General features: G+C 58.5%; 1 protein-coding gene across 1 annotated transcript; it reads left to right on the forward strand.

Moving 5' to 3' along the window:
* Positions 1–239: 239 nt before the first annotated feature.
* Positions 240–18235, forward strand: NCLIV_030230 (conserved hypothetical protein; the record flags this gene model as incomplete). The annotated part of the gene is made up of 11 exons (XM_003883219.1): positions 240–521; positions 1467–1632; positions 2031–2196; positions 2492–2669; positions 3135–10645; positions 10938–11048; positions 11434–12525; positions 13130–13718; positions 14204–14305; positions 14938–15017; positions 15592–18235. 11 exons carry the CDS (start codon positions 240–242, stop codon positions 18233–18235), a joined length of 12921 nt encoding a protein of 4306 aa, XP_003883268.1.
* Positions 18236–18528: the final 293 nt, after the last annotated feature.

An 18528-nucleotide genomic window follows, 5' to 3' on the forward strand; every position in this document is an offset into this window, starting at 1 on the left:
CTGCTGCCGGTGGAAATGCAGCCTTTCTTCCCTCCTCCAGCTCTCTTCCTTTTCCGGCTGCTCTGCCTTCTCAGACTCTCCCTCAGACTCTCCCTCAGTTTCCTCCGTTGTATCCCGAGTCAGCAATTCTTCCGTCTTTCTTTGAGACGCGCCCTCAGCCGTTGCAGCCGCTTCTGCTCCTCGCGTTGCAAAGATGCGCTCGCGATTTCCGCAGTTGCACTCGCGTGGCGCATACGCAGATGTCTCTGCTGGCGTCGTCGCCTCGAGACGCCGACCGGGCGGATCGAGAGGAGAGCGTTTTGGCAGATCCAAGTGAAGAGGAAAATCGCAGGGCGGCAAGTTCGCTGATTCGAACGGCCTTGATCCAGTACTGTCGCCACACACGAGAAATCCTCCTCAAACTCTTCCTCCTCGACGTAGGGTGGATCAGACAACCGCACCACGGCGTCGTCGAAAAGCTCCTCCAGGAAATCGCCGCGATGGACCAGCAGAAACAAAGAATCCCTCAAGACGCACTCATGGTAAGAACAGTCCCGTTTCGTCGTCTTTGTGGTCCTTCCCTCATCGCGTTTCTTTTCTGCCTACTCTTTTTGTTTCCCCCTTTCTGTCTTCTCTTGCTTCTCCTCGCATTTTCTCTTCTTTCGCCCCTTCCCGTCGCCTTCTCTTCTCGTCGCGCCCTCCTCACCACACGCTTTCCTCGTGCGCTGCGACGGCTTGATTTGACGCAAAAAAGGGAGGGGCGAGAGGGTAGACCCACGAGAGACAAAGTGAAACGGACCCAGGAAAAAGAGGGAGGAACCTTGGTACTGAAGACGTGTATCTCCTCACTGAGATGCTTCGGCGGCTGTACACTGCGTGGCACTCATAAATGCAGACTCCAAATACATATACGAATATATATATATATATATATAGATGTATGCGTATACGTATATATATATATATATATATATATATAAATATATACATATATATATATATATATATATATATAGATAGATAGATAGATAGATAGATAGATAGATATAGATGTATAGACGTATGCGTATACGTATATATATGTATATATATATATATACATACATACACATAGATGTATAGATGTATGCGTATACGTATATATTTATATATATAAATAAATATCTATATATATGTATATATAGATGTATGCGTATACGTATATATATGTATATATATATATATATACACATAGATGTATAGATGTATGCGTATACGTATATATTTATATATATATATATATATATAGATATAGATATATAGATGTATGCGTATATATATATATATATGTATATAGATAGATAGATAGATAGATAGATAGATAGATAGATAGATAGATAGATAGATAGATAGATATATTGTAGGCTTCTTGTTGTACATTGGTGCCGTTTTTACTGTTATTTGAGCTTGAATCTGCCGGTTTGGGCTTTCGGTTCCTCTTCTTGCAGTCGCAGTGGCAGCTAAACCAGCAAATTCCGCCTCTGCTGCCTCCGGCACCGCTGATCGACGCAGCGGTGGACGTGCTCGCCACGGGCATGTATCGGCGTCTTCCCCTTCTTCTCCCGTTGCAACTCCTGGGGAAAGCCAGCGAAACGAAAGGCGAAGAAGAAGAAAGTGAGCAAAGCCTCCCCCCAGGGGAGTCGCCACAAACCCTAAAAAGCATTACATATATATATATATATATATCAGCATTTGTGCAGTATAGGCATGCGCACCGGTATTTATCTATATCTAATTAGAGATATCCATAAACCTCTGTAGCTACGCATGCGTTTAGACCTGTGCAGATCTATACATATCTATGCATACATCTATGCATCTATGTATACGCGTTGCTTTGTGGAGCTGAGAAGCGCGGTCGGTTGATACGGAGTTCTGGTGTATACGCGCGGTTCGATGTAACGGGGCGCGGGGGCTCCTGGTGTTTCTTTTTTCCATTGGCGACAAAGAACAAACGGGCAATGTCTCTAGGACGGGGTAGGCTCTTGTTTATCTTCTTTTTTCCCTGTCAGGTGCCATGGACGAAGTGCGGCGACGCGTAGCAGATGCGTTGCTTCTTCGGCTGCATTTCTCCCCGATCCCGAAGAAGGAGGTCTACATACACCTAGAGAAAGACGCCCACGTCCACATCTCCCTGCCCCACGAGGTTCGCGTGACCGCCGTCTCCGACCTCACGACGTAAGCTTGGAAAGACGACCGGAGTCGAAGAATCGAAAGCAACCGCGAGACAAAAAGACGAAACAGGCGAAAGAGCAGAAACAGGGGAACCGCCTCATCGGCGAAATCCGAACGCCGTGCCCTCGTGATGCGAAGACATCTCGTTCGCCTCGTCTCCTGGGTCGACGCCGGGAGTCCTTTTCCATTGATTTCCTGCGATGCGGCCTTTCTTTCGTCCTCTGTCTCGCACTGTGTCGCGCTTCTTCTCTTCACCGTTTCGCCTTTTGTTTCTTCCTCGCATGCCTTTCCCCTGCAGACTGCAGGCCTTGGCTGCTCGCCTCACGATTCTCGAAGGCAACGGTTTCGGCACAGACGCAGTCGCGGCAGCTTCTCTGGGCGTGACAAATCCAGGCGGCAGTCCGCCTCTTGGTGTGAACGCGACGCTTCTGTTTCTACTCCGCAGCCGCCTGGCGAGCGTCGCGGAGAGACTCCAGGTGAGTTCCCACGCAAGACGTAGCTCCAGGGCTCTGCCTGCTTAACGAACAACCCTCGGCCGTTTTCTTCGCATGCATTGCTCGCCGTTTTTTCACTCGTCCGTCTCGTTCGCCTTCACTCAACCCCCCCCTCGCGGCAAGTACCTCCACAAATCTTCATGCCCTACTTAACTACTTCAAGAAATAGACCACCTTGAGTGCTATCCCGACAAACACACCGAGGCAAACACGTATATCTACATCTATATATATACATCTATATATATACAGATATATATATATATATATCTACATATATCTACATATATCTACATATATATATATATATATATATATATACATACATACATGCGTATTTGTTTTTATGTGTTTATGTCCACACATATATGTGTTTGTATAGGTGTTGGTGTACGCGTAAAGCCTGACTGATTTGGTGTGTTCCCTTGGTTCTTTTGCTGTTTTCAGTTGCAGGAGAGCGAGGCTGAGTTGCTTCGCTGGCAGGCGCAAGTGCGCGAAAATGCGGCGCGTCAGTTGGAAAATCTCGAAGCGGAGAAAGGCCTTCTCCTGTCCGTGGTTGACGTCAAGCGCTCTGACGCGTCCCCAGAGCCTTACTCGCCTTTCTCCGTGCCCGCGTCCACTGCTTTGGCTGCTGACGCGACAGAGGACGAGGAGCTCGCCGCGGCTCTCGCGAGTTTCGCTTCCCCTGGGCGCGCCGTTTTGCCTCCAGCCGCCTCGCAGCCGGCCGCGGTCGACGCCTTCTTCGCGGTGTGGACTACGGCGCGGCGCGTCAGCGGCTGTACCGAGATGGATCTTCTCCGTGACCAAGCTCTTCGTTTGCTGCGCGTCTCGTCCGCAGCGTCGCTCTCGGCTTCGCGTCTCTCCTGTACGAGCCCAAAGGCGCCTCGGCGTCTCCTCCTTTCCCACGTGACGTATCGAGCCTTGGCGACGCACGTGTCTCGCTCTGGGGAGCTCGACGTGCCGCTTTCGCTGTCTCTCCCGCCCGCAGGGACTCCCCACGCCGGCTCCACGGCGCGCGCTGAAGTGCTGCCGAGAGGGTCTGCGGGGGGCGAGACCGAGGACGCAACTGGAGACAGCCGGGAGGAGACAGTCGCGACGCAGCGGGCGCACGTTTTGAGACTCGCGGCGGGCGCAGAGAGCGAAGAGGAGGCAGACGAAGACATGAGGCTGTGGCGAGAGCGCGAGCGCGAGAACGGCGAAGAAGAAAGATTCTTCGTTCCCCTCGCGACCGCAGCAGCGGTTGCAGCCGACGCGGAGGCCGACTGGGAAACAGATGCAACTGACGCCGCGGGAGGAGACGGCGAGAAGGACGCCGGACGCGAGGGGAAGAAGACGGTGGTGCTTCTGCAGTTGCAGATTCTCGGCGGCTTCGATGTCGCCTGCGCCGACCTCAGAAACAAATGCCTCCAGGCGCTGATGAAGACGCCGGGAGGCGGCGCGGCATCGGCGCCTGCTTTGGGTGACGCTCAGCCGAGGAATAATGCTGCAGTTAGAGAGGCAGATGGGGAGACGCGAGACTCTGGAGCCGAGACAGGGAACGGAAGGGGCGAGGGACAGAACGGAGAGGGAGAGAGGCGAGGAGCCGAGAGCAGTGCTGCCGTGCAGGTTTCGTCTGGACCTAGCGGCGGAGCGGAGCCCTCGGGCGGCCGGACGGTGGGGTCTGTGGTCGGAAAAGAGACAGCTGCAATGCCTGTGTCTCTCGCGTTTGTTCTTTGCTCTTCGACTTGGCGAGTTTCCGTCACTCTGTGGCCTTTGCACCCCATGATGGATCTCTTCGAGCGATCCTTCCATTCGTCTTTCTCTTGCGGCTCTCTGTGCGAGGCCGACGCGTTTGCGCTGTCGGTGGTCTCGCAGCAGGCGTGCTGGCGTGCCCTGTCGACCTGGCAGCCGAGCATGATGCTGCTGGAGGACTGGGTTTTCTGCGCCTCGCAGTGTCTCAGCCTCCTCCAACTGCTGACTCTCGCGTACCATCTGCGCTTTCCGCTCTTGAGTTTCCGGCCTGCTGCGCCTAGCGCAGACGCGCCGAGCGGCCGCGGGCTCGGAGAGGTCGACGCAGCGCGCGTCGAGGACGAGCAGACGAGGCAACGAACCGATCCTGCTCGGGAGGGAGAACAAATGCGTGCAGAGCTGGAAGACAAAGGCCTCGTCAGCCTCTGCAAGGCTGCGGCCCCTGACTCTCTCGACTTCCTCGTCGACAGCCACAGCATCCCCGTCTCGCCTTTCTCGCCCCTTCCTCCGTCTCCCGCTACGTCTTCTCTCTCTCCCTGTGGAGTGTCTCCGTCGACGTGTCTCCTTCGTCTCTTCTATTACGGGCAACCCTGCGAGTTGTCGATCGACGCGACGACGGGTGCGGGGCAGTTTCGGTGTCCGTGGCTGCCGCGCCGTCTCCAGCATCTGCTCCTGTCGGTTCCGCGGAGTCTTCGGGATCTTCTGCAGCTTTTGCCTCTCGTTCGGCGGGCAGCGTTTCACTTGCTGCTCGGCGACGCCGCCGTCGCCCTCGGGAAAGACCGATTCGATCTTCTTCCCGCCCCGCCAGAGCTCACCGCCTGGACCGTCGCTGCGCCCGTCGCAGTCGATGTGCATGCGCACCTTCGCGCACAAGAACGGGCGCCAGGCCTTCTGAAGCAGAGAAACGCTGCTGGGGATGGCGCTGGAGCCGGAGACCAAGCAAGCGAGGGAGGAGAAAACGACTGGACGGCGCGTTTAGGAGAAGGCGAGAGACAGGCGCCATCGCCGACGCAGTCGCTCGGCGGAGTTCTCGCCTCAGAAGCGGCTGAGGCGTTGGAAAAGTTGCTCCACCTTCGCGCCTACGAGCTCGCCTCCACACCGACTCCAACACCACGACCGATCGGCGTCCCCAAGCCCAAGAAGAGAGGTCGAGACGCCGAGACGCCGCGAGACGCTGGAGAAGCTGCGCGCGATCTCGAAGAGGCCGAGCCGGGGCTGGCGGGTCGAAACCGCGAAGGAGAGGCAAGAGAAGCTGGCCGGGAAGGGGGAAGCCCGACGTTCCTCTCGGCGACCTTCAGGACATCCACAGCTTTCTTCCGCATCCGTGTGAGCGACGAGGAAAGCGACGCTTTGGTGTCTTCTTCGCGTTTGACCTCGGACGCCTTCCTCGTCGCGTCTGTGCTGTTCGACGACGACGTTGTGGGGTGCTCCTATTTGCTCTTTCCTGCAGCCCGAGAGCCGGTGTCTGCGCCTGTCGCGACGGCGTTCGCAGATGCGCTCGGCGTGCTTTTCGCAGAGGAAAGGCCGGGGAACCGGGCGTCTCTCGCTCCGAAACAGCGAGGCCTGTTCGCGTCGGTGCGGCTCCATCACCTGCCGTTTCGGCTGACGCTGAGGGAAGACGAAAGGGGCGAGCAGGGCGGGAAGAGCGTTCGAAGCAGCCAGGGCGAAGACGAGAGGAAGCCGCTGCTGCGCATCTCGGTGAAGAACTACCTTCACGCGATTCGCACGCTCCTGAAGAGACATGCAGGCCTGCTCAGACAGCTCAGCGGGCTGTCGCTCCTCCTGCCTCTCGCTCTTCCCTGCGCGGCAAAGGCGGACGTCCTCCTGGAACTGCAGAGAGACGACCAAGAAGGACGATTTGCTTCGCCCTCCACCGTGGAGGGCGAAGCACCGTCCTCGCCACTGGCAGCTGTCGCGGCGCTTCCGGATCTCTCTACTGTCGCTTCGGGCCCCAGCACTCGGTGCGATGCGCACAACGACTGCGCACGAGAGAAGTCAGGAGCGACGCCACGCGAGCGGCGCGGAGCCTGCGGCAGTCGCTGCCTTTACCTGCAGCCGTTCTTGGTCTCTCGCATCTCTCCAGAGTCTTCTTCTGGCCCAGGCGACGGCAGCTCAGACAGCCCCGACGGCGTGCGAACAATACAAGAGCAGATGGGCGAGGAAGCGAGAGGAGGGCAAAACGACAGCCCTCGTCATCAACCAGAAGATCCAGAGGAAGAAAGTCTGCTGCTGGAGTGCACGGTCGACAAGGACGCCTCAGAGGCGCTGGCTGGTCAGCCGAGGGGCGGCCGCGCTCTTCTCAGTTTTCTCTTTTCTCCTCCACTCTGCGAAGGACGAAGCGCGTTTGTCTTCCGCGACTCAGCTCGAGACACAAGCCGCGGCTCCTCGGTCCCTCGTCTCCCCATTTCTGTCTCCGCCTTCAACGCCTTTTATCTTCTGGTGACGGCGCGGCGCCTCGCCTTCGTCTGCCGCCCTGAAACTGCCCAGGCGAGCGAGGTCATTCTTCCTCTCTCCGATTTCCTAAAGAGTCTGCCGAGCGACGCCGGACACGGAGAGTCCTCTTCTTTTCCGTGTCCCGCGTCTCTGTTTGCATCGCGCTGTTCCACCGGCGCGCGCGCAGAGGCCGTCGTGGAGAACAGGGCCGAGCTGGAGGGAAGCAGGGAAGACGACGGACGAACCCGGGCGGGAGCGAGAAGACGCGGAGACGGAGGCGAGAGAGAAAGGGAGTTCTGCTCGCCTGCTGTGAAGCTGCTCTGGCGTGTGAGAGAGAGCGAGACAGGGACAGAGGGAAGGGATTCGGAGAGGGAGACTAGGGGCGAAGGGGCGGCGGAGCCACTCGGGGAAGACGCGCCTGATAGGGGCGACCGAAGGCCTCTTTCTCGCCCACCGAGCGAAGTTGACATCGAGTGTACATGCCAGATAAGACACGTGCAAACGTGCACGAATCGCCGCGTTGGTGGCCTGGCTGCCTCCCCAGGCGACAGACCCGAACCGGGCGAAAGGGAGGTGAAGCCAGGCGGAGACGACGGGAGAAATGGCGAACCGCAGGCGCATGCGGACGACAGGCACTCTTTGCCCCCTCCAGCTGACGATCTGTCGTCCCTGGTTACGATGCAGTGTTCCGACCTCCGAGCTGTATGTACACTGCCTTCCGACGCAGACGCACGCGGCCTCTCGCACGAGAAGACGCGCGCTTCGCCCGCGTCTCCCGTGGCGTCTCTCAGTCCCGTGGCTTCCTTCGCCCGGACTCTGGGGCGGTGCGTGGCAGCCTTCCTGCGTCTTGAGATGTACATCCACCTGCATTCGGACCTTTTGTTTCTGCAGCGCCACGCGTACGGGAAGTCGCTGGAAATCCGCGCGTGTTTCCCCGGCGCGCTGATCTTTTTCCTCCGCACGCCGTCCCGGCGGCGGACTCGCGACTGGCGTTCGGATGCCTCTCTCTCTCGGGTTGCGTTCTCACCTTTCCTCGGTCATCGAACGGCGCCCCACCCTGACCGCGTCTCAGATCTCGCCGCAGAGACCGAGGACGCGTACGAAACGTTGAAGTGTACAATCGCCTTGGCGTCTCTCGCACCGCATCTGTCTGCGGCCTGCGTCTCCTCAGATTCCTCTGAACGTCCCGACAGTCTTTCTCTCCCCACGTGCGCGCCTAACTCTCCCGGGGGCCCTGCCGCCACCCCACCAGCCCCGGTCTCGCGTCGTCCTCTCTTTCCGCATCTGTTTCCCGGAGTGTCTTCTCTCGCTCCTCGTTCTTCGCTCTCGCCAGCTTTCGCCTCCGCGTTTTCTCTTTCCGGCGCTCCGCTGGGCGCCGCCTCGCTGCTTGCGTTCGACGTCGAGGCGAGCTCGCCGGAGCTCTCTTGGCTCTTCTCGCGGCAAGTCGAGGCAGGCAGGGCGCTCCTGCCTCGCCAGCTGGGGACTGCGCTCCAGTTGCTGTCGAGCAGCGCGGAAATGCTCGCCTCCTACCTCTCTCTCCACGCGTGCCTTTTGCTGATGCGGCCTGTTCGACGCCGCACACCCTTTACTGCCCACTTCCGACAGCTGCAGCAGAAGCGGGTTGTCGCGTTTCGCAAAACGGACCTTTTCTCCGCTCTGCTGCAGCCACATGATGGAGAGAAGAGGCAGAAGGAAGGCGAAGCGGCGCTCGCGGGCACAGCAGAGACGCCGACGGACGTGGCGCCGACCAGCGAGCTCTCGGGGTCACCCCATGGCGGGGCGCCGGCTGCAGGCAAGAGCCGCGAAGAAAGCACCAGTGGAGACTCGAAGGAGAGAGCGGGGAACGCGCCTGTGCACATGGCTTTTTCGGACGTGTGCGACTCGCCGGAGAAAAGCATTCGCGCCCTCTCCGACGCCGCTGCAGCTGCAGGCCTGGAACTGACTCACGTGTACATACAGGCCATCACGCCTGCGCGAGCGACGCAGACACCTGCCGCCCGGGGGAGCGGCGAGTCAGCCGCCTTCTCACCCGGACACAAGTCGACAGCGCTTTCTTCTCTCCCGCTGTCGGAGCCGTCTCTGTCTGGGGAGGAAACCGCGGCTCTTGAGGAGGACTCGACGCTCGCTTCCGCCTCTCTGCCTGCTCTCCTCCTGCGCGTGCCTGGCCTCCCGCCTGTGCTGCTCCGACTCGACCCCGCCTGTCGATGCTGTCTCCGTCTGTACATTGTCCTCCAAGAGACCCGCGAAAGGCCGCTGGAACGAGGCTCTTCCAGTCGCGAGGAGACTCCCAGGTGCGCGGCCCACGCGCCGCGGGCGCCGCCGGGGGAAGCCGCTGGCGAGCCGCGCCAAGCGGACGCGGGCGAGCCTTCGGCTTATATTCGAGGCCACGCGGTGGCGCGTGGCGGGCCTCCAGGGCGCACCGAGCAGGCGCGAGCAGCCACGGGAAGCGGAGCGGCTGGGGCCAAGACGGTGCAGTACGTGGACATGGACGCCGCCGCGTCCGTCGCTCTCCTGGCGAGTCTGGACGAGGCGGTCAAGAGCGAGAAGCGAGAAGAACGCGAGATGTTGTCGCGGATTCACCACGCAGCCTCCTTCCAGGTGTTGCTTCTCGCGTCCTTTGCCGCTGCGCTGAAACACTTTGCGTCCGCGGCCTGTGTGGCGATCCGAGTCGACCAAGGCGAACAGAAGGAAGGAACTTTCAAGGTGAAGCGAGAGAAAGGGGCGGGCGAGGAAGCGAGCGGAACGGGGACCGCCGAGAGAGAGACGCGGGCAAAGGCCCCGCGTCGAGGTCTCCTTGCTCCCGCTGTCTCTTCTTTCTTCCTTCTCGGCGCCTCGTCCTCTCCGTCCGACTCGAAGCGGTCGTCTTCACTTCTCGCAGAACTGCCTCGACTCTTTCTCGGCCCCGGCACGTGCTTGAAGCTTTCGTGCGCGTCGCCGCTGCTGGGCGGCACGCACTCGCTCTGCACGACGGCGCCCGTCGCCTCGCTCTTCTTCTTCCCTGGCCTTCTTCTTCCCCAAGTCCTCCTCCCTCTTTTGCAGTTCTGTCGCGTCTTCGCCGTGTACTCCACCGCCAAAGTCGCGCTGAATCCAGCCGCGATCCTCTCCTCTTCGGGGTCTCCGCCTGCGCTCGCGGACGCGTCCGCGGCCCTCTCTGCTCCCGTCACAGTCGAGTCCGTCGTTTTGTCGGCGGCGTCTGTGGCGCAAAAGCTGCCTTCCTCGGAAGCGAAGGCCGACGCGCCTGGGCCACCGCCGCGAGAAGAGAAAGACGAAGGGAACGATTCGGCGCTCACGCTCTGGGTGAGTTACACGGACTTCGCGACGCGCGCGCGATGCGTTTTCCCGAGGTGGGCGCGGTCGTCTCTCTCCACCGGTCCAGACGCAAGAGAGGGCCGGAACGCGGATCCTTCAGGCGCGGCGGTGAAGGTGGAAGGCGAAGGCGAAGACGGTTGCGCGGGTCTTTTCTCCGGAGGTTTGCTCTCTGATCCACAAGAGAAGTGGAAGTTCGTCAGACCTAAACTCTTCAACCTGCCTTGGCCCCTCCTCGCGAACGGAGGCGCCGCAACCCTTTCGCAAGGACCGCAGAGAGAACAGAGCCAGGAAGATTCCAAGGAAAGCGAGAAAGAAAAAATCCCGAGACGAACGCCGTGCACGGAAATCGCCTGGTCCTCCGCAACCACACAAGCTCTTCTTGCCCCGTGGGGCTCCGCACTCGTCAGCCAAAGACCGAGCGTCAGCGCAGAGACGCAAGACGAAATCCCTCCACTTCTACCGCGGCTACACACCGATCCAGATGGATGGTACGAGGAGCACAAGAGGCGGCAACGCATACTCCATGGAACACACAAAAACGCCCAGAAAAACAACCGACGTCGTGTCTCCACATTCATACACGTATACAAATATGTGCATATATGTATATATATATATATATATATATATTTGGATATGTTATAAGTGTACATCCATACTTATGCATATATATATATCTTAAGCCTAACCCGTTGTAGATACGTTTATATGCATGTCTGTATACACACTAGGCTTCACGCTTTTGCCCTTTTTGTTGCGTGAACTGTCCGGGTTTGTCAGCGTGCGAGTCGTCCTTCCCTTCTTCCAACTTCGACTCGGCCCAGTTTCGCCCGCAGGATCGAAGGATAGCGAAAGACACCGGAGCCTGTCTGTGCTCAAAAGCTTCATGTGGTAAGTTTGTCTCTTGCTTCCAACCAAACAAGGCATGTGTGCCGGCACCTATATATATGTATATATGTATGTATCTGTATATAGGAGATTTGGAGAGATGTGGACAGGTTGATAAGCTCCATAAAAGGACTGACGCGGACACCGGACATATGTGTGTGTCCTATCTATGTTGACCTGTGTAATCGACGAAACGTAAAGCCTATCCATTTGCCTCTACCTAGATCTCTTTATCGGCGCTGTCTCTGTTGTATGCCGATTCCTATGCATGTGCATGAACGTCAGTGGGAGACGAGTGTGTGACTGTGACTTGGTATTTTTTTCGGTTAGACGTTTTACGTTTGCCTCTCATTGTCGAGACTCCGCGCCGTGTGTGTCTTTTTTTCAGTTATGTTGCGCCGTGTCTTCCACTGAACAACATCCCGACCTTCATCGCACACTTGCTGCAGTCGCTCGCCCTTCGAGCTCGCCAGAAGGAGCCTTCGCCGAGCGCTTCGTTTCCTTCTTCCGCGCGAGACGCGTTGCAGGAATCTGCCGCGTGGCTTCTGCAGCCGCTTCGATCGCTGGCTGCTCACCTCGCCTTCCACTCGGCGCTCATCTCCCTCCGACGAGAACGGCAGCAGGAACGAGAAGAAAAGGGAAAGACAGGCGAGAAGGGAGAGAAGAACGAGATGGGCGAACCTCAGACCAGAGGTGGAGCCCCGCTTCCGTCTTTCCCTCCTCTCCCCTCCTCCGCCTGTGGAGAGGACGACTGTATCACGTATCAAGTTGTGTACGTGACTGGTTGCCCGGAAGAAGGCGCGAAGAAGGAAACCTTCAAAGAGGCCAGTGCGCCCTGGACAGGCGCACGAGGAAGGTCCGATGAAACGCAAGGAAGAGACGCGCCGCGTGTCGAGGATTCTGACGCACGCCTCCGAGAAGAATGGCTGTATCGGTGTTACTACCCTTCTCTGTCGGAGTCTCTGAACGCAGATCCGTCCTTTGTTCGCTTCTGCTGCCTCGTTGAGGAGCTCCACGAAGGCCTGTTTCAGTACTACCGACTGTACAGAAACAAATACTTGCGCATGCGCACGGTCCTCGGCAACGTCTTCGCCTATCTGGATGCCCGGAACTGGCGAGTCGACATCCACAGGAACCCTGAACTGCGTGCGCTCGTCGTCGAGAAGAAGGCAGACCTTGCGTCACGCCCCGCGAGGGCCCGGTCAAATACCGCCTCGCTTCCCTCGTCTGCGAGCGATGCAGGACACGGCGAGGGCGAGGGAGACTCAGGCGACCGAGGAAAGGAGACGTCTTCCCACGGGGTCGGAAACGGGGCGAGGCCACACGGCGCGCCGGAGACGCCGAGTCTCAAAGAGTCGAAACGCGAGGGCTGTTCGCTCGCCGAGATCGAAACCCCTCCGACGGGAATTCCTCTTCTCGTCCCTCTGCCCAAACTACCATTCATTGAGTGCCGATTCCTTCCCCAACAGGCCCCAGACAGGTCAGACAAACCGCATGCATCCACATACAGATATACCTCTACATACAGATATATATATATATATATATATATATGGATATATTTTCATAGGTACAGATTTAGGTTCTACATGGCTATGTAGATGTATCCGAGTGCACACAGAATGTGGGTGCCTTCAAAAGCGCCTGCGAGGCAGATTCGCTTCGACACCTGTAGGAAAGACAGGAGACAGCACCGCAGTCTGTGCGTCCTATCGTCTGCTTCCATTTTGGTTTTCTCACTTGTGGAAACGACGCATCTCACGCAGCACGCATGTACATATATATATATATATATATATATATATATATATGCACACACGTATGTACGTATATGTATATATATATATATATATATATATGGCCATTCGACTGCGGAATTCTGGTAGAGATTGCAAGTCATGTTTTTCTAGGGAAGACCGAAGATACCTTGCCACGTGTTTCTTTCAATGAAAGGAGCGTGCGATCTCCATTGTTTCCCATTTTATCAGATTCCGCTGTCGTCAATCTTTCGGCGTCGTTTCTTTTTTGTGTGGTATTGCTGTGATCTTCTGTGACGCGCCGTCTGCGTGTCTTTGCCGTTTCAGTCTCTGCATGGAGTTCGCGTTGCACCGGCTGCTGCCGCTCCATCACTGCCGGTTTTACTCGCTTCTTCATTTTCTTCATCTCCTTCCTCCTCGGCTCGAAATTTCTTCGCTTCTTCCCCCGGCGCTGCCTCCCCCCCCGACTCACCCCGTTCTTCTCCTTCAGCCCCGCGTCAAAGTTCCTCCTTCTGACTCTCGAGCCTCTTCCGCTCTCCCGTCCCCCGAGGACACCCCGCAACCCCAGGAAGTCTCCCAGGGCCGAGGGAGTGTTTCTTCTTCTCTTGCGAGCTCTGCCTCGTCGACTGTGTCGGGTGCCGAGCGACGCGCTGGCGAATCAGCGACAGAAGGGAAGGGCGAAGAGGCTACGGATGATGCGTCGAAGGACAGGGATTTACTCAAGAGTCGAGAGGCTGTTGCGGGCGCCGAGGCACCGCCGAATCGGCTCGCGCAGCGGACGCCTAGCCCCCACACGGCCTTGTCTCCTTTTTCGGTGTATCGATGCTTCACTGCCGCGCTGAAAGTCCATCCCTTCCCGCCTCCTCATGTCTCTCTCATTCACGTGCAAGGCATCAAACTTCCGGCACTCCTGCAGGTACGCGAAGAACACACATCTGTGAACGTGAGGCAGAGAAGAATCGACAGGCACCGACCCCTTACCCAGGGAACCTCGCTCCAATGGTTCGCCTGCGGCGAGACAAACGCGCCGTGCAGGCATCCGCAAACGTCTCTGCATACCTGCAAAAGGCGTCTCTCCACAAAATGTCCCTTTACTACCTTCCACCAGGATATATGTCAACATGTGTGCAGATATGCTGCTACGTGCACATTCAGAGATGAGATAGGTAGATCTACAGATGTAGACAGACGCAAACACAGATGACTACAGAGATGAGTATAGACGGAACGACATGGATCGGCACATGAATGCATGCGAGGATGCTGGCAACTTCATGGATATGCTCGCGTCACGGCTGGGTGGGTGAAGGTGCGTGTGCGTTGCGTGTTTCTCGAGGAGCGTGGGGAGAAAGGTTGTAGTGTCGCGCGTTCACATGCCTCGGTCCTGTCTTTCCTTCGCAGGAGTTGCAGCGCCACGAGCGCCTCGTCTCCACGGCAGTGTTGAAGCCCCAGATGGAGCGCGCCTCTCGAAATTTCCACCTGGCGATTTCGTACTCTCTGGCGGTAAGGCAGCTCTCGAGAAGGAGCCCGGGCGGAACGAAAAACCGTTTCGAAACTGGCGCACCTGCGCGAGAAAAGCTGAGGGGTGTCTTTTTCACCGCACTTTGTGTCTGTCGCGTCGAATCGCGCATGAGCTTTGCCAGCGCTCCACCGCGGCGCCTCTGTCTCTCTCTCCGTAACCATGGCCTGCACATGTGTAAGCGACGTTGATTCGAGCGGGTCTGTGCGCGGGTTTCCACATTAGAAAGCCAAACGGTGTGGTCCTGGAGGTAACCGTGTGCCCCACGATGTCGAGAACGGACTCGACTTTTAAAGTGGTCGGCAGAGATAAAATGTACAGCGGCCTGCCGCCCTGTGTGGCATCGTGCCTGCGCGCGAGCACACCCCCGTTCAAAAAACTGACGTATTCTACACAAGTCTCTCTCCCTCTCTCTCTCCCTCTCTGTCTCCCTATCTGTCTCTCCATCCCCCTTTTTTTTCTGTAGACATCTGGGGAGTCTTTTCTTCCAGGCGACCTCCGCGTCTCTGCATCGTCTGCGTGGCGCGTCGCTTCGTTTCTCTGTCCTTCCGTGTCTCCGTTTCTCACCTGTCGCGTCTGTCTCCGTGTCTTTGGCGTGGGTTTCCCCGGCATGCAGGCTTGTGCGTCGCTCTTCTTCGGCGCTGTTGACTTCGATGGCCTGGCCCGTGCGCTTCAGAAACTCGTTTCCCAGCACCAGTAAGACACAACCCTCTTTCTGATGTCCCGCCTTTTCTTTGCCCTCGGTCCCGCGTCGAGTGCGCACGCGACGAGGGCTCCGTGCGGCGGAAAGTGTTGCTGTGTCTCAAACCGTTAGGTTGTTTTTGCTGCGCGTACGGCGTTTCATTTGGTGACAGGCATTCGCGCTGTAGCGTGAACGCTTTCCCGCGGATCGGATGGAGCTCAAAGGCCGGTCGTGTCTGTGTTTCGAGTTGTGCTTTCTTCGTCTCTGTCTTGAAATGCGCCGGAGAAGGACGACGAATCACTGCATGTAGGCAAGGCATGGCCGTCTATCCGTTTGGCTTACGCGCTCTCTGTGCGCAGCGGAAGACAAATGCGGGACTTCTGGGTCGGCCGGATTCTCTCGCGGTACAGTCTCCCTACGCGTTTGGTTCCTTGCCGAAAAAAGGAGCGGACGATAGTCTTCCTTTTGCTCGTCTCTCGTCAATCAAGTGTTTCGTGCTCCGCGGCAGATTCTCCCGCGGATGGAGCTGAAGGATGTGGCTCAAAATGCCACCCTGCTGATTTTGCCTGTCTCCTGTTCTTTCCTCAGAGCCGCGGACGCCCGAGAGGCCCCGGGCAAGCTGGGGCAGGCCCAGCTGCATGCGCCTCTGCCGTCTTCGGTGACTGCGTCGCAAACGGCTCGTCCAGCTGGCCCCGCTGCGTCGTCCTCGGAGAAACTTCTCCAGCCGGATGTGCCATCGACGCTCGCGCCTCCTGCCTCATGCAACGCAGACGCTGTCCCACGGCATTCGCAGAGACCCGCTAGCCGCGCGTCAGGGGCGTCGCCTTCCCTTGTGGAGCATCCACAGTCCTTTGGTCGTGTTGCCTCCCCTGCGCACCCTGCAGGTGGGCCTCGCTCCGGCTCGCCATGTGCTTCCGCGTCTCCACAACAACGGGAAGGCCACGGAGAGCACGGAGGAAGAACAGGCCTCGCAGGCGACGCAGGCACTCCGCCAAAGACGTTTGCGGGAGGGTTCGTTCCGCGCACTGTTCCGGCAACTGGGGCGAGTCACGCCTCCCAGGACGTCTCTCCGACCCGGCACGTGCCTGTCCGTGTGGCAGAGAGTCGGGGTGCTCCAGCTGGCCACAGCGAAGGAGTCGGCGGACCGCGCGCACACGCACCCCAGACTGTCGCCGCTCACGCGCGTTCCGTGTCCCCCCTGGCGGCGGAACGGGCGTTTCCAAACCAGCGTCCGCAGGAGGCTCAAGGACGCAGATCTTCAGACGTCGATCTGTTGCAGCGAGGAACTCAAGCGAGACACTTTGGATCGGCCTTAGCCCCCCGAGGGATGGAGTCCGACTTACGGCGAGGCATGCCTGCGGAGGCGTCTGCGACTCAGATGGAAGGGGGACTGCAGGATGTGAGGCGATGCCTGTCTTCGCCGCCGGCCGAGAGAGACAAGGCTGCGGGGCTAGGCTTCTCTGGCGTCCACATGGGGTGTCCCGGAGGCGGGGACGCAGTGCGAGGCTTGCAGAAGGCCGGGATCGGGAGCCCTCTGCGCGGTTCAGTGTCCGGCGCACCTCACGGTGTCCCTGCGCAGCGACAGCAGATGCCTCTCCGACCGAATGCAGAAAGCCACGCGTACGATGGGCGCGTAAACGGAGAGGTGCCGGCAGACGGCGGAGGCGCCGCGCAGGGTGGCCGAAGAGTGGCAGAGTGTTCGGTGGGTGCGTGTCAGGAGACCGGACTCGTCGCTGTCCACCAGACCCTCCGAGGGATGCGGCCAGCCGTGCAGCCTCAACCTGAGGCCTCGAGGCACGCTATGTATGTCCACGACCCTTCTCAAGGGGCCTACCGGCAAGCTGGGGCGGTCGCCTCTCAGTCTCACCCACAAGGTGGTCAGGTTGCGATGGCCCATGCAGGCGTGCGTGGAGCTGCCGCGCCTCAAGAGCTCCAGATGGGGGTGAAGGGAGTCAGTGAACCCCACATCGTTCACGGCCAAGAGCTGTCTATCGGGCAGACTCGGCAGGCTGCGCCACCGTTGCAGGGCCAGCCGCAAGAGGCATTTGGTGCGAACCTGCAGCTTACCAAGGAAGGATACGCATTCGGAGCGGAGAGGCCAGATATAGGGCGCCTCGCACGGTACAGCGGGGCCGGTGAAGGCGGGCGCGAACAGGCACCCAGGGGGTCAAGCGTGCAGCAGACTGAAGCTTTCCACGGCGCACATGGCTTCGCTCATGGCAACCATCCACACCAGGCAGCTGCCTCGCATTTCCATCTCCTTCAACACCAAGGCAGTCAACAGGTGGGAAGAAGCCTTTCTGGACAGATGCCTCAGCACGCCTCCCCGCACGGGTCCGGTGGCGCGAGACCCGCATGCGTGATCACCCGTCAAACTCCACCTGGTATGCCGCAACTCGGTCCCGGAGACAACCGAGAGGCTTCACTGCAAGCGCGGCCGGAACGCGTACAGCAGCAGGCTAGCCATCAACACGCGCTCCACTTGCAACAGCAGCTGTCGTACGGCGTAGCGACACGAGGCATGGCCGGTGCGGAAGGCGTGGGGACGCCTGCATCCCCCAGTGGTGTGGCGGGCGTGCATGCACAACGCGACGCAAATGCCTGGAGATCCGGGGGAGACGCGCGTGTCCATGGGGCTCAGCAGATCCAATCGCCGCCTCGGTCGACCTATCCCACCCATGCGAACAATCCGGAGGATGCCCAGCAACAGCAGTCCCGGACTCTAGGAGCCGATACGTCAAGCTACGGGGTGTACTCGAATGGAGGTCAAGGCTACCCGGTGGGGAGTCATGAAGTCGGGGGAACAAACCGCTTTCTCCACCAGGCGACTGCGGCACACGGCCAGCAGCACGTGCGTGGAGTCCACGCCCAACCGCACCTGCACATGCAACACTCCCGACAGTTTGAACATGGCATGTCGCGGCAGGTGCTCCATTCGGGAGTCTCAGAGGGTGGAGCAGGGTATGGTGGCATGCCTCCCGCACAAGTGCAACAGGAAAGAGTGTCGGTTCACTCGACAGCGGCGAGTCGTAGTTCGCACCCTGTGTGCCGACAACGCGAGCTGTATCAACAAGGAAATCCAGAGACAGGGACGGGCGGCTACGGCTACCAAATGCAGCAGCAAGCGCATGCAATGCTGCAGCAACAACAAAACGCCACTCAACCGGGGCATGCGCATCGCGATCCGCACCAGCACATGCACCCCTCTGGTCGAGGCGGACAAGGCTGGTAGATACCTGAAACTCGATCTGAAACGGCTGGGACGCCATACAGTGTGGCGGTGACTGTGCACCAGCAACAGCGAAAACAAAACTTGGACTGGGCTGCCGCGACAAGTTATCACAAGGGAAGATAGATCACCGTAGACTTGGTCTCGACGTGGTGGGACCTCGTTGAGAGGACTAAAATGGTTCAACGCTGTTTTGAAAGGCCCCAGGGTTCGTGCCTCCGAGTACTGGTGCTTCTGTAGCCCGTCCTTGCGTCTGTCGGCTGAGGGATCGTGTGCTTGGCAGGACTCCTACCAGA

This window comes from Neospora caninum, chromosome VIII (assembly GCF_000208865.1).
Source record: "Neospora caninum Liverpool complete genome, chromosome VIII".
Classification (NCBI taxonomy): domain Eukaryota; phylum Apicomplexa; class Conoidasida; order Eucoccidiorida; family Sarcocystidae; genus Neospora; species Neospora caninum.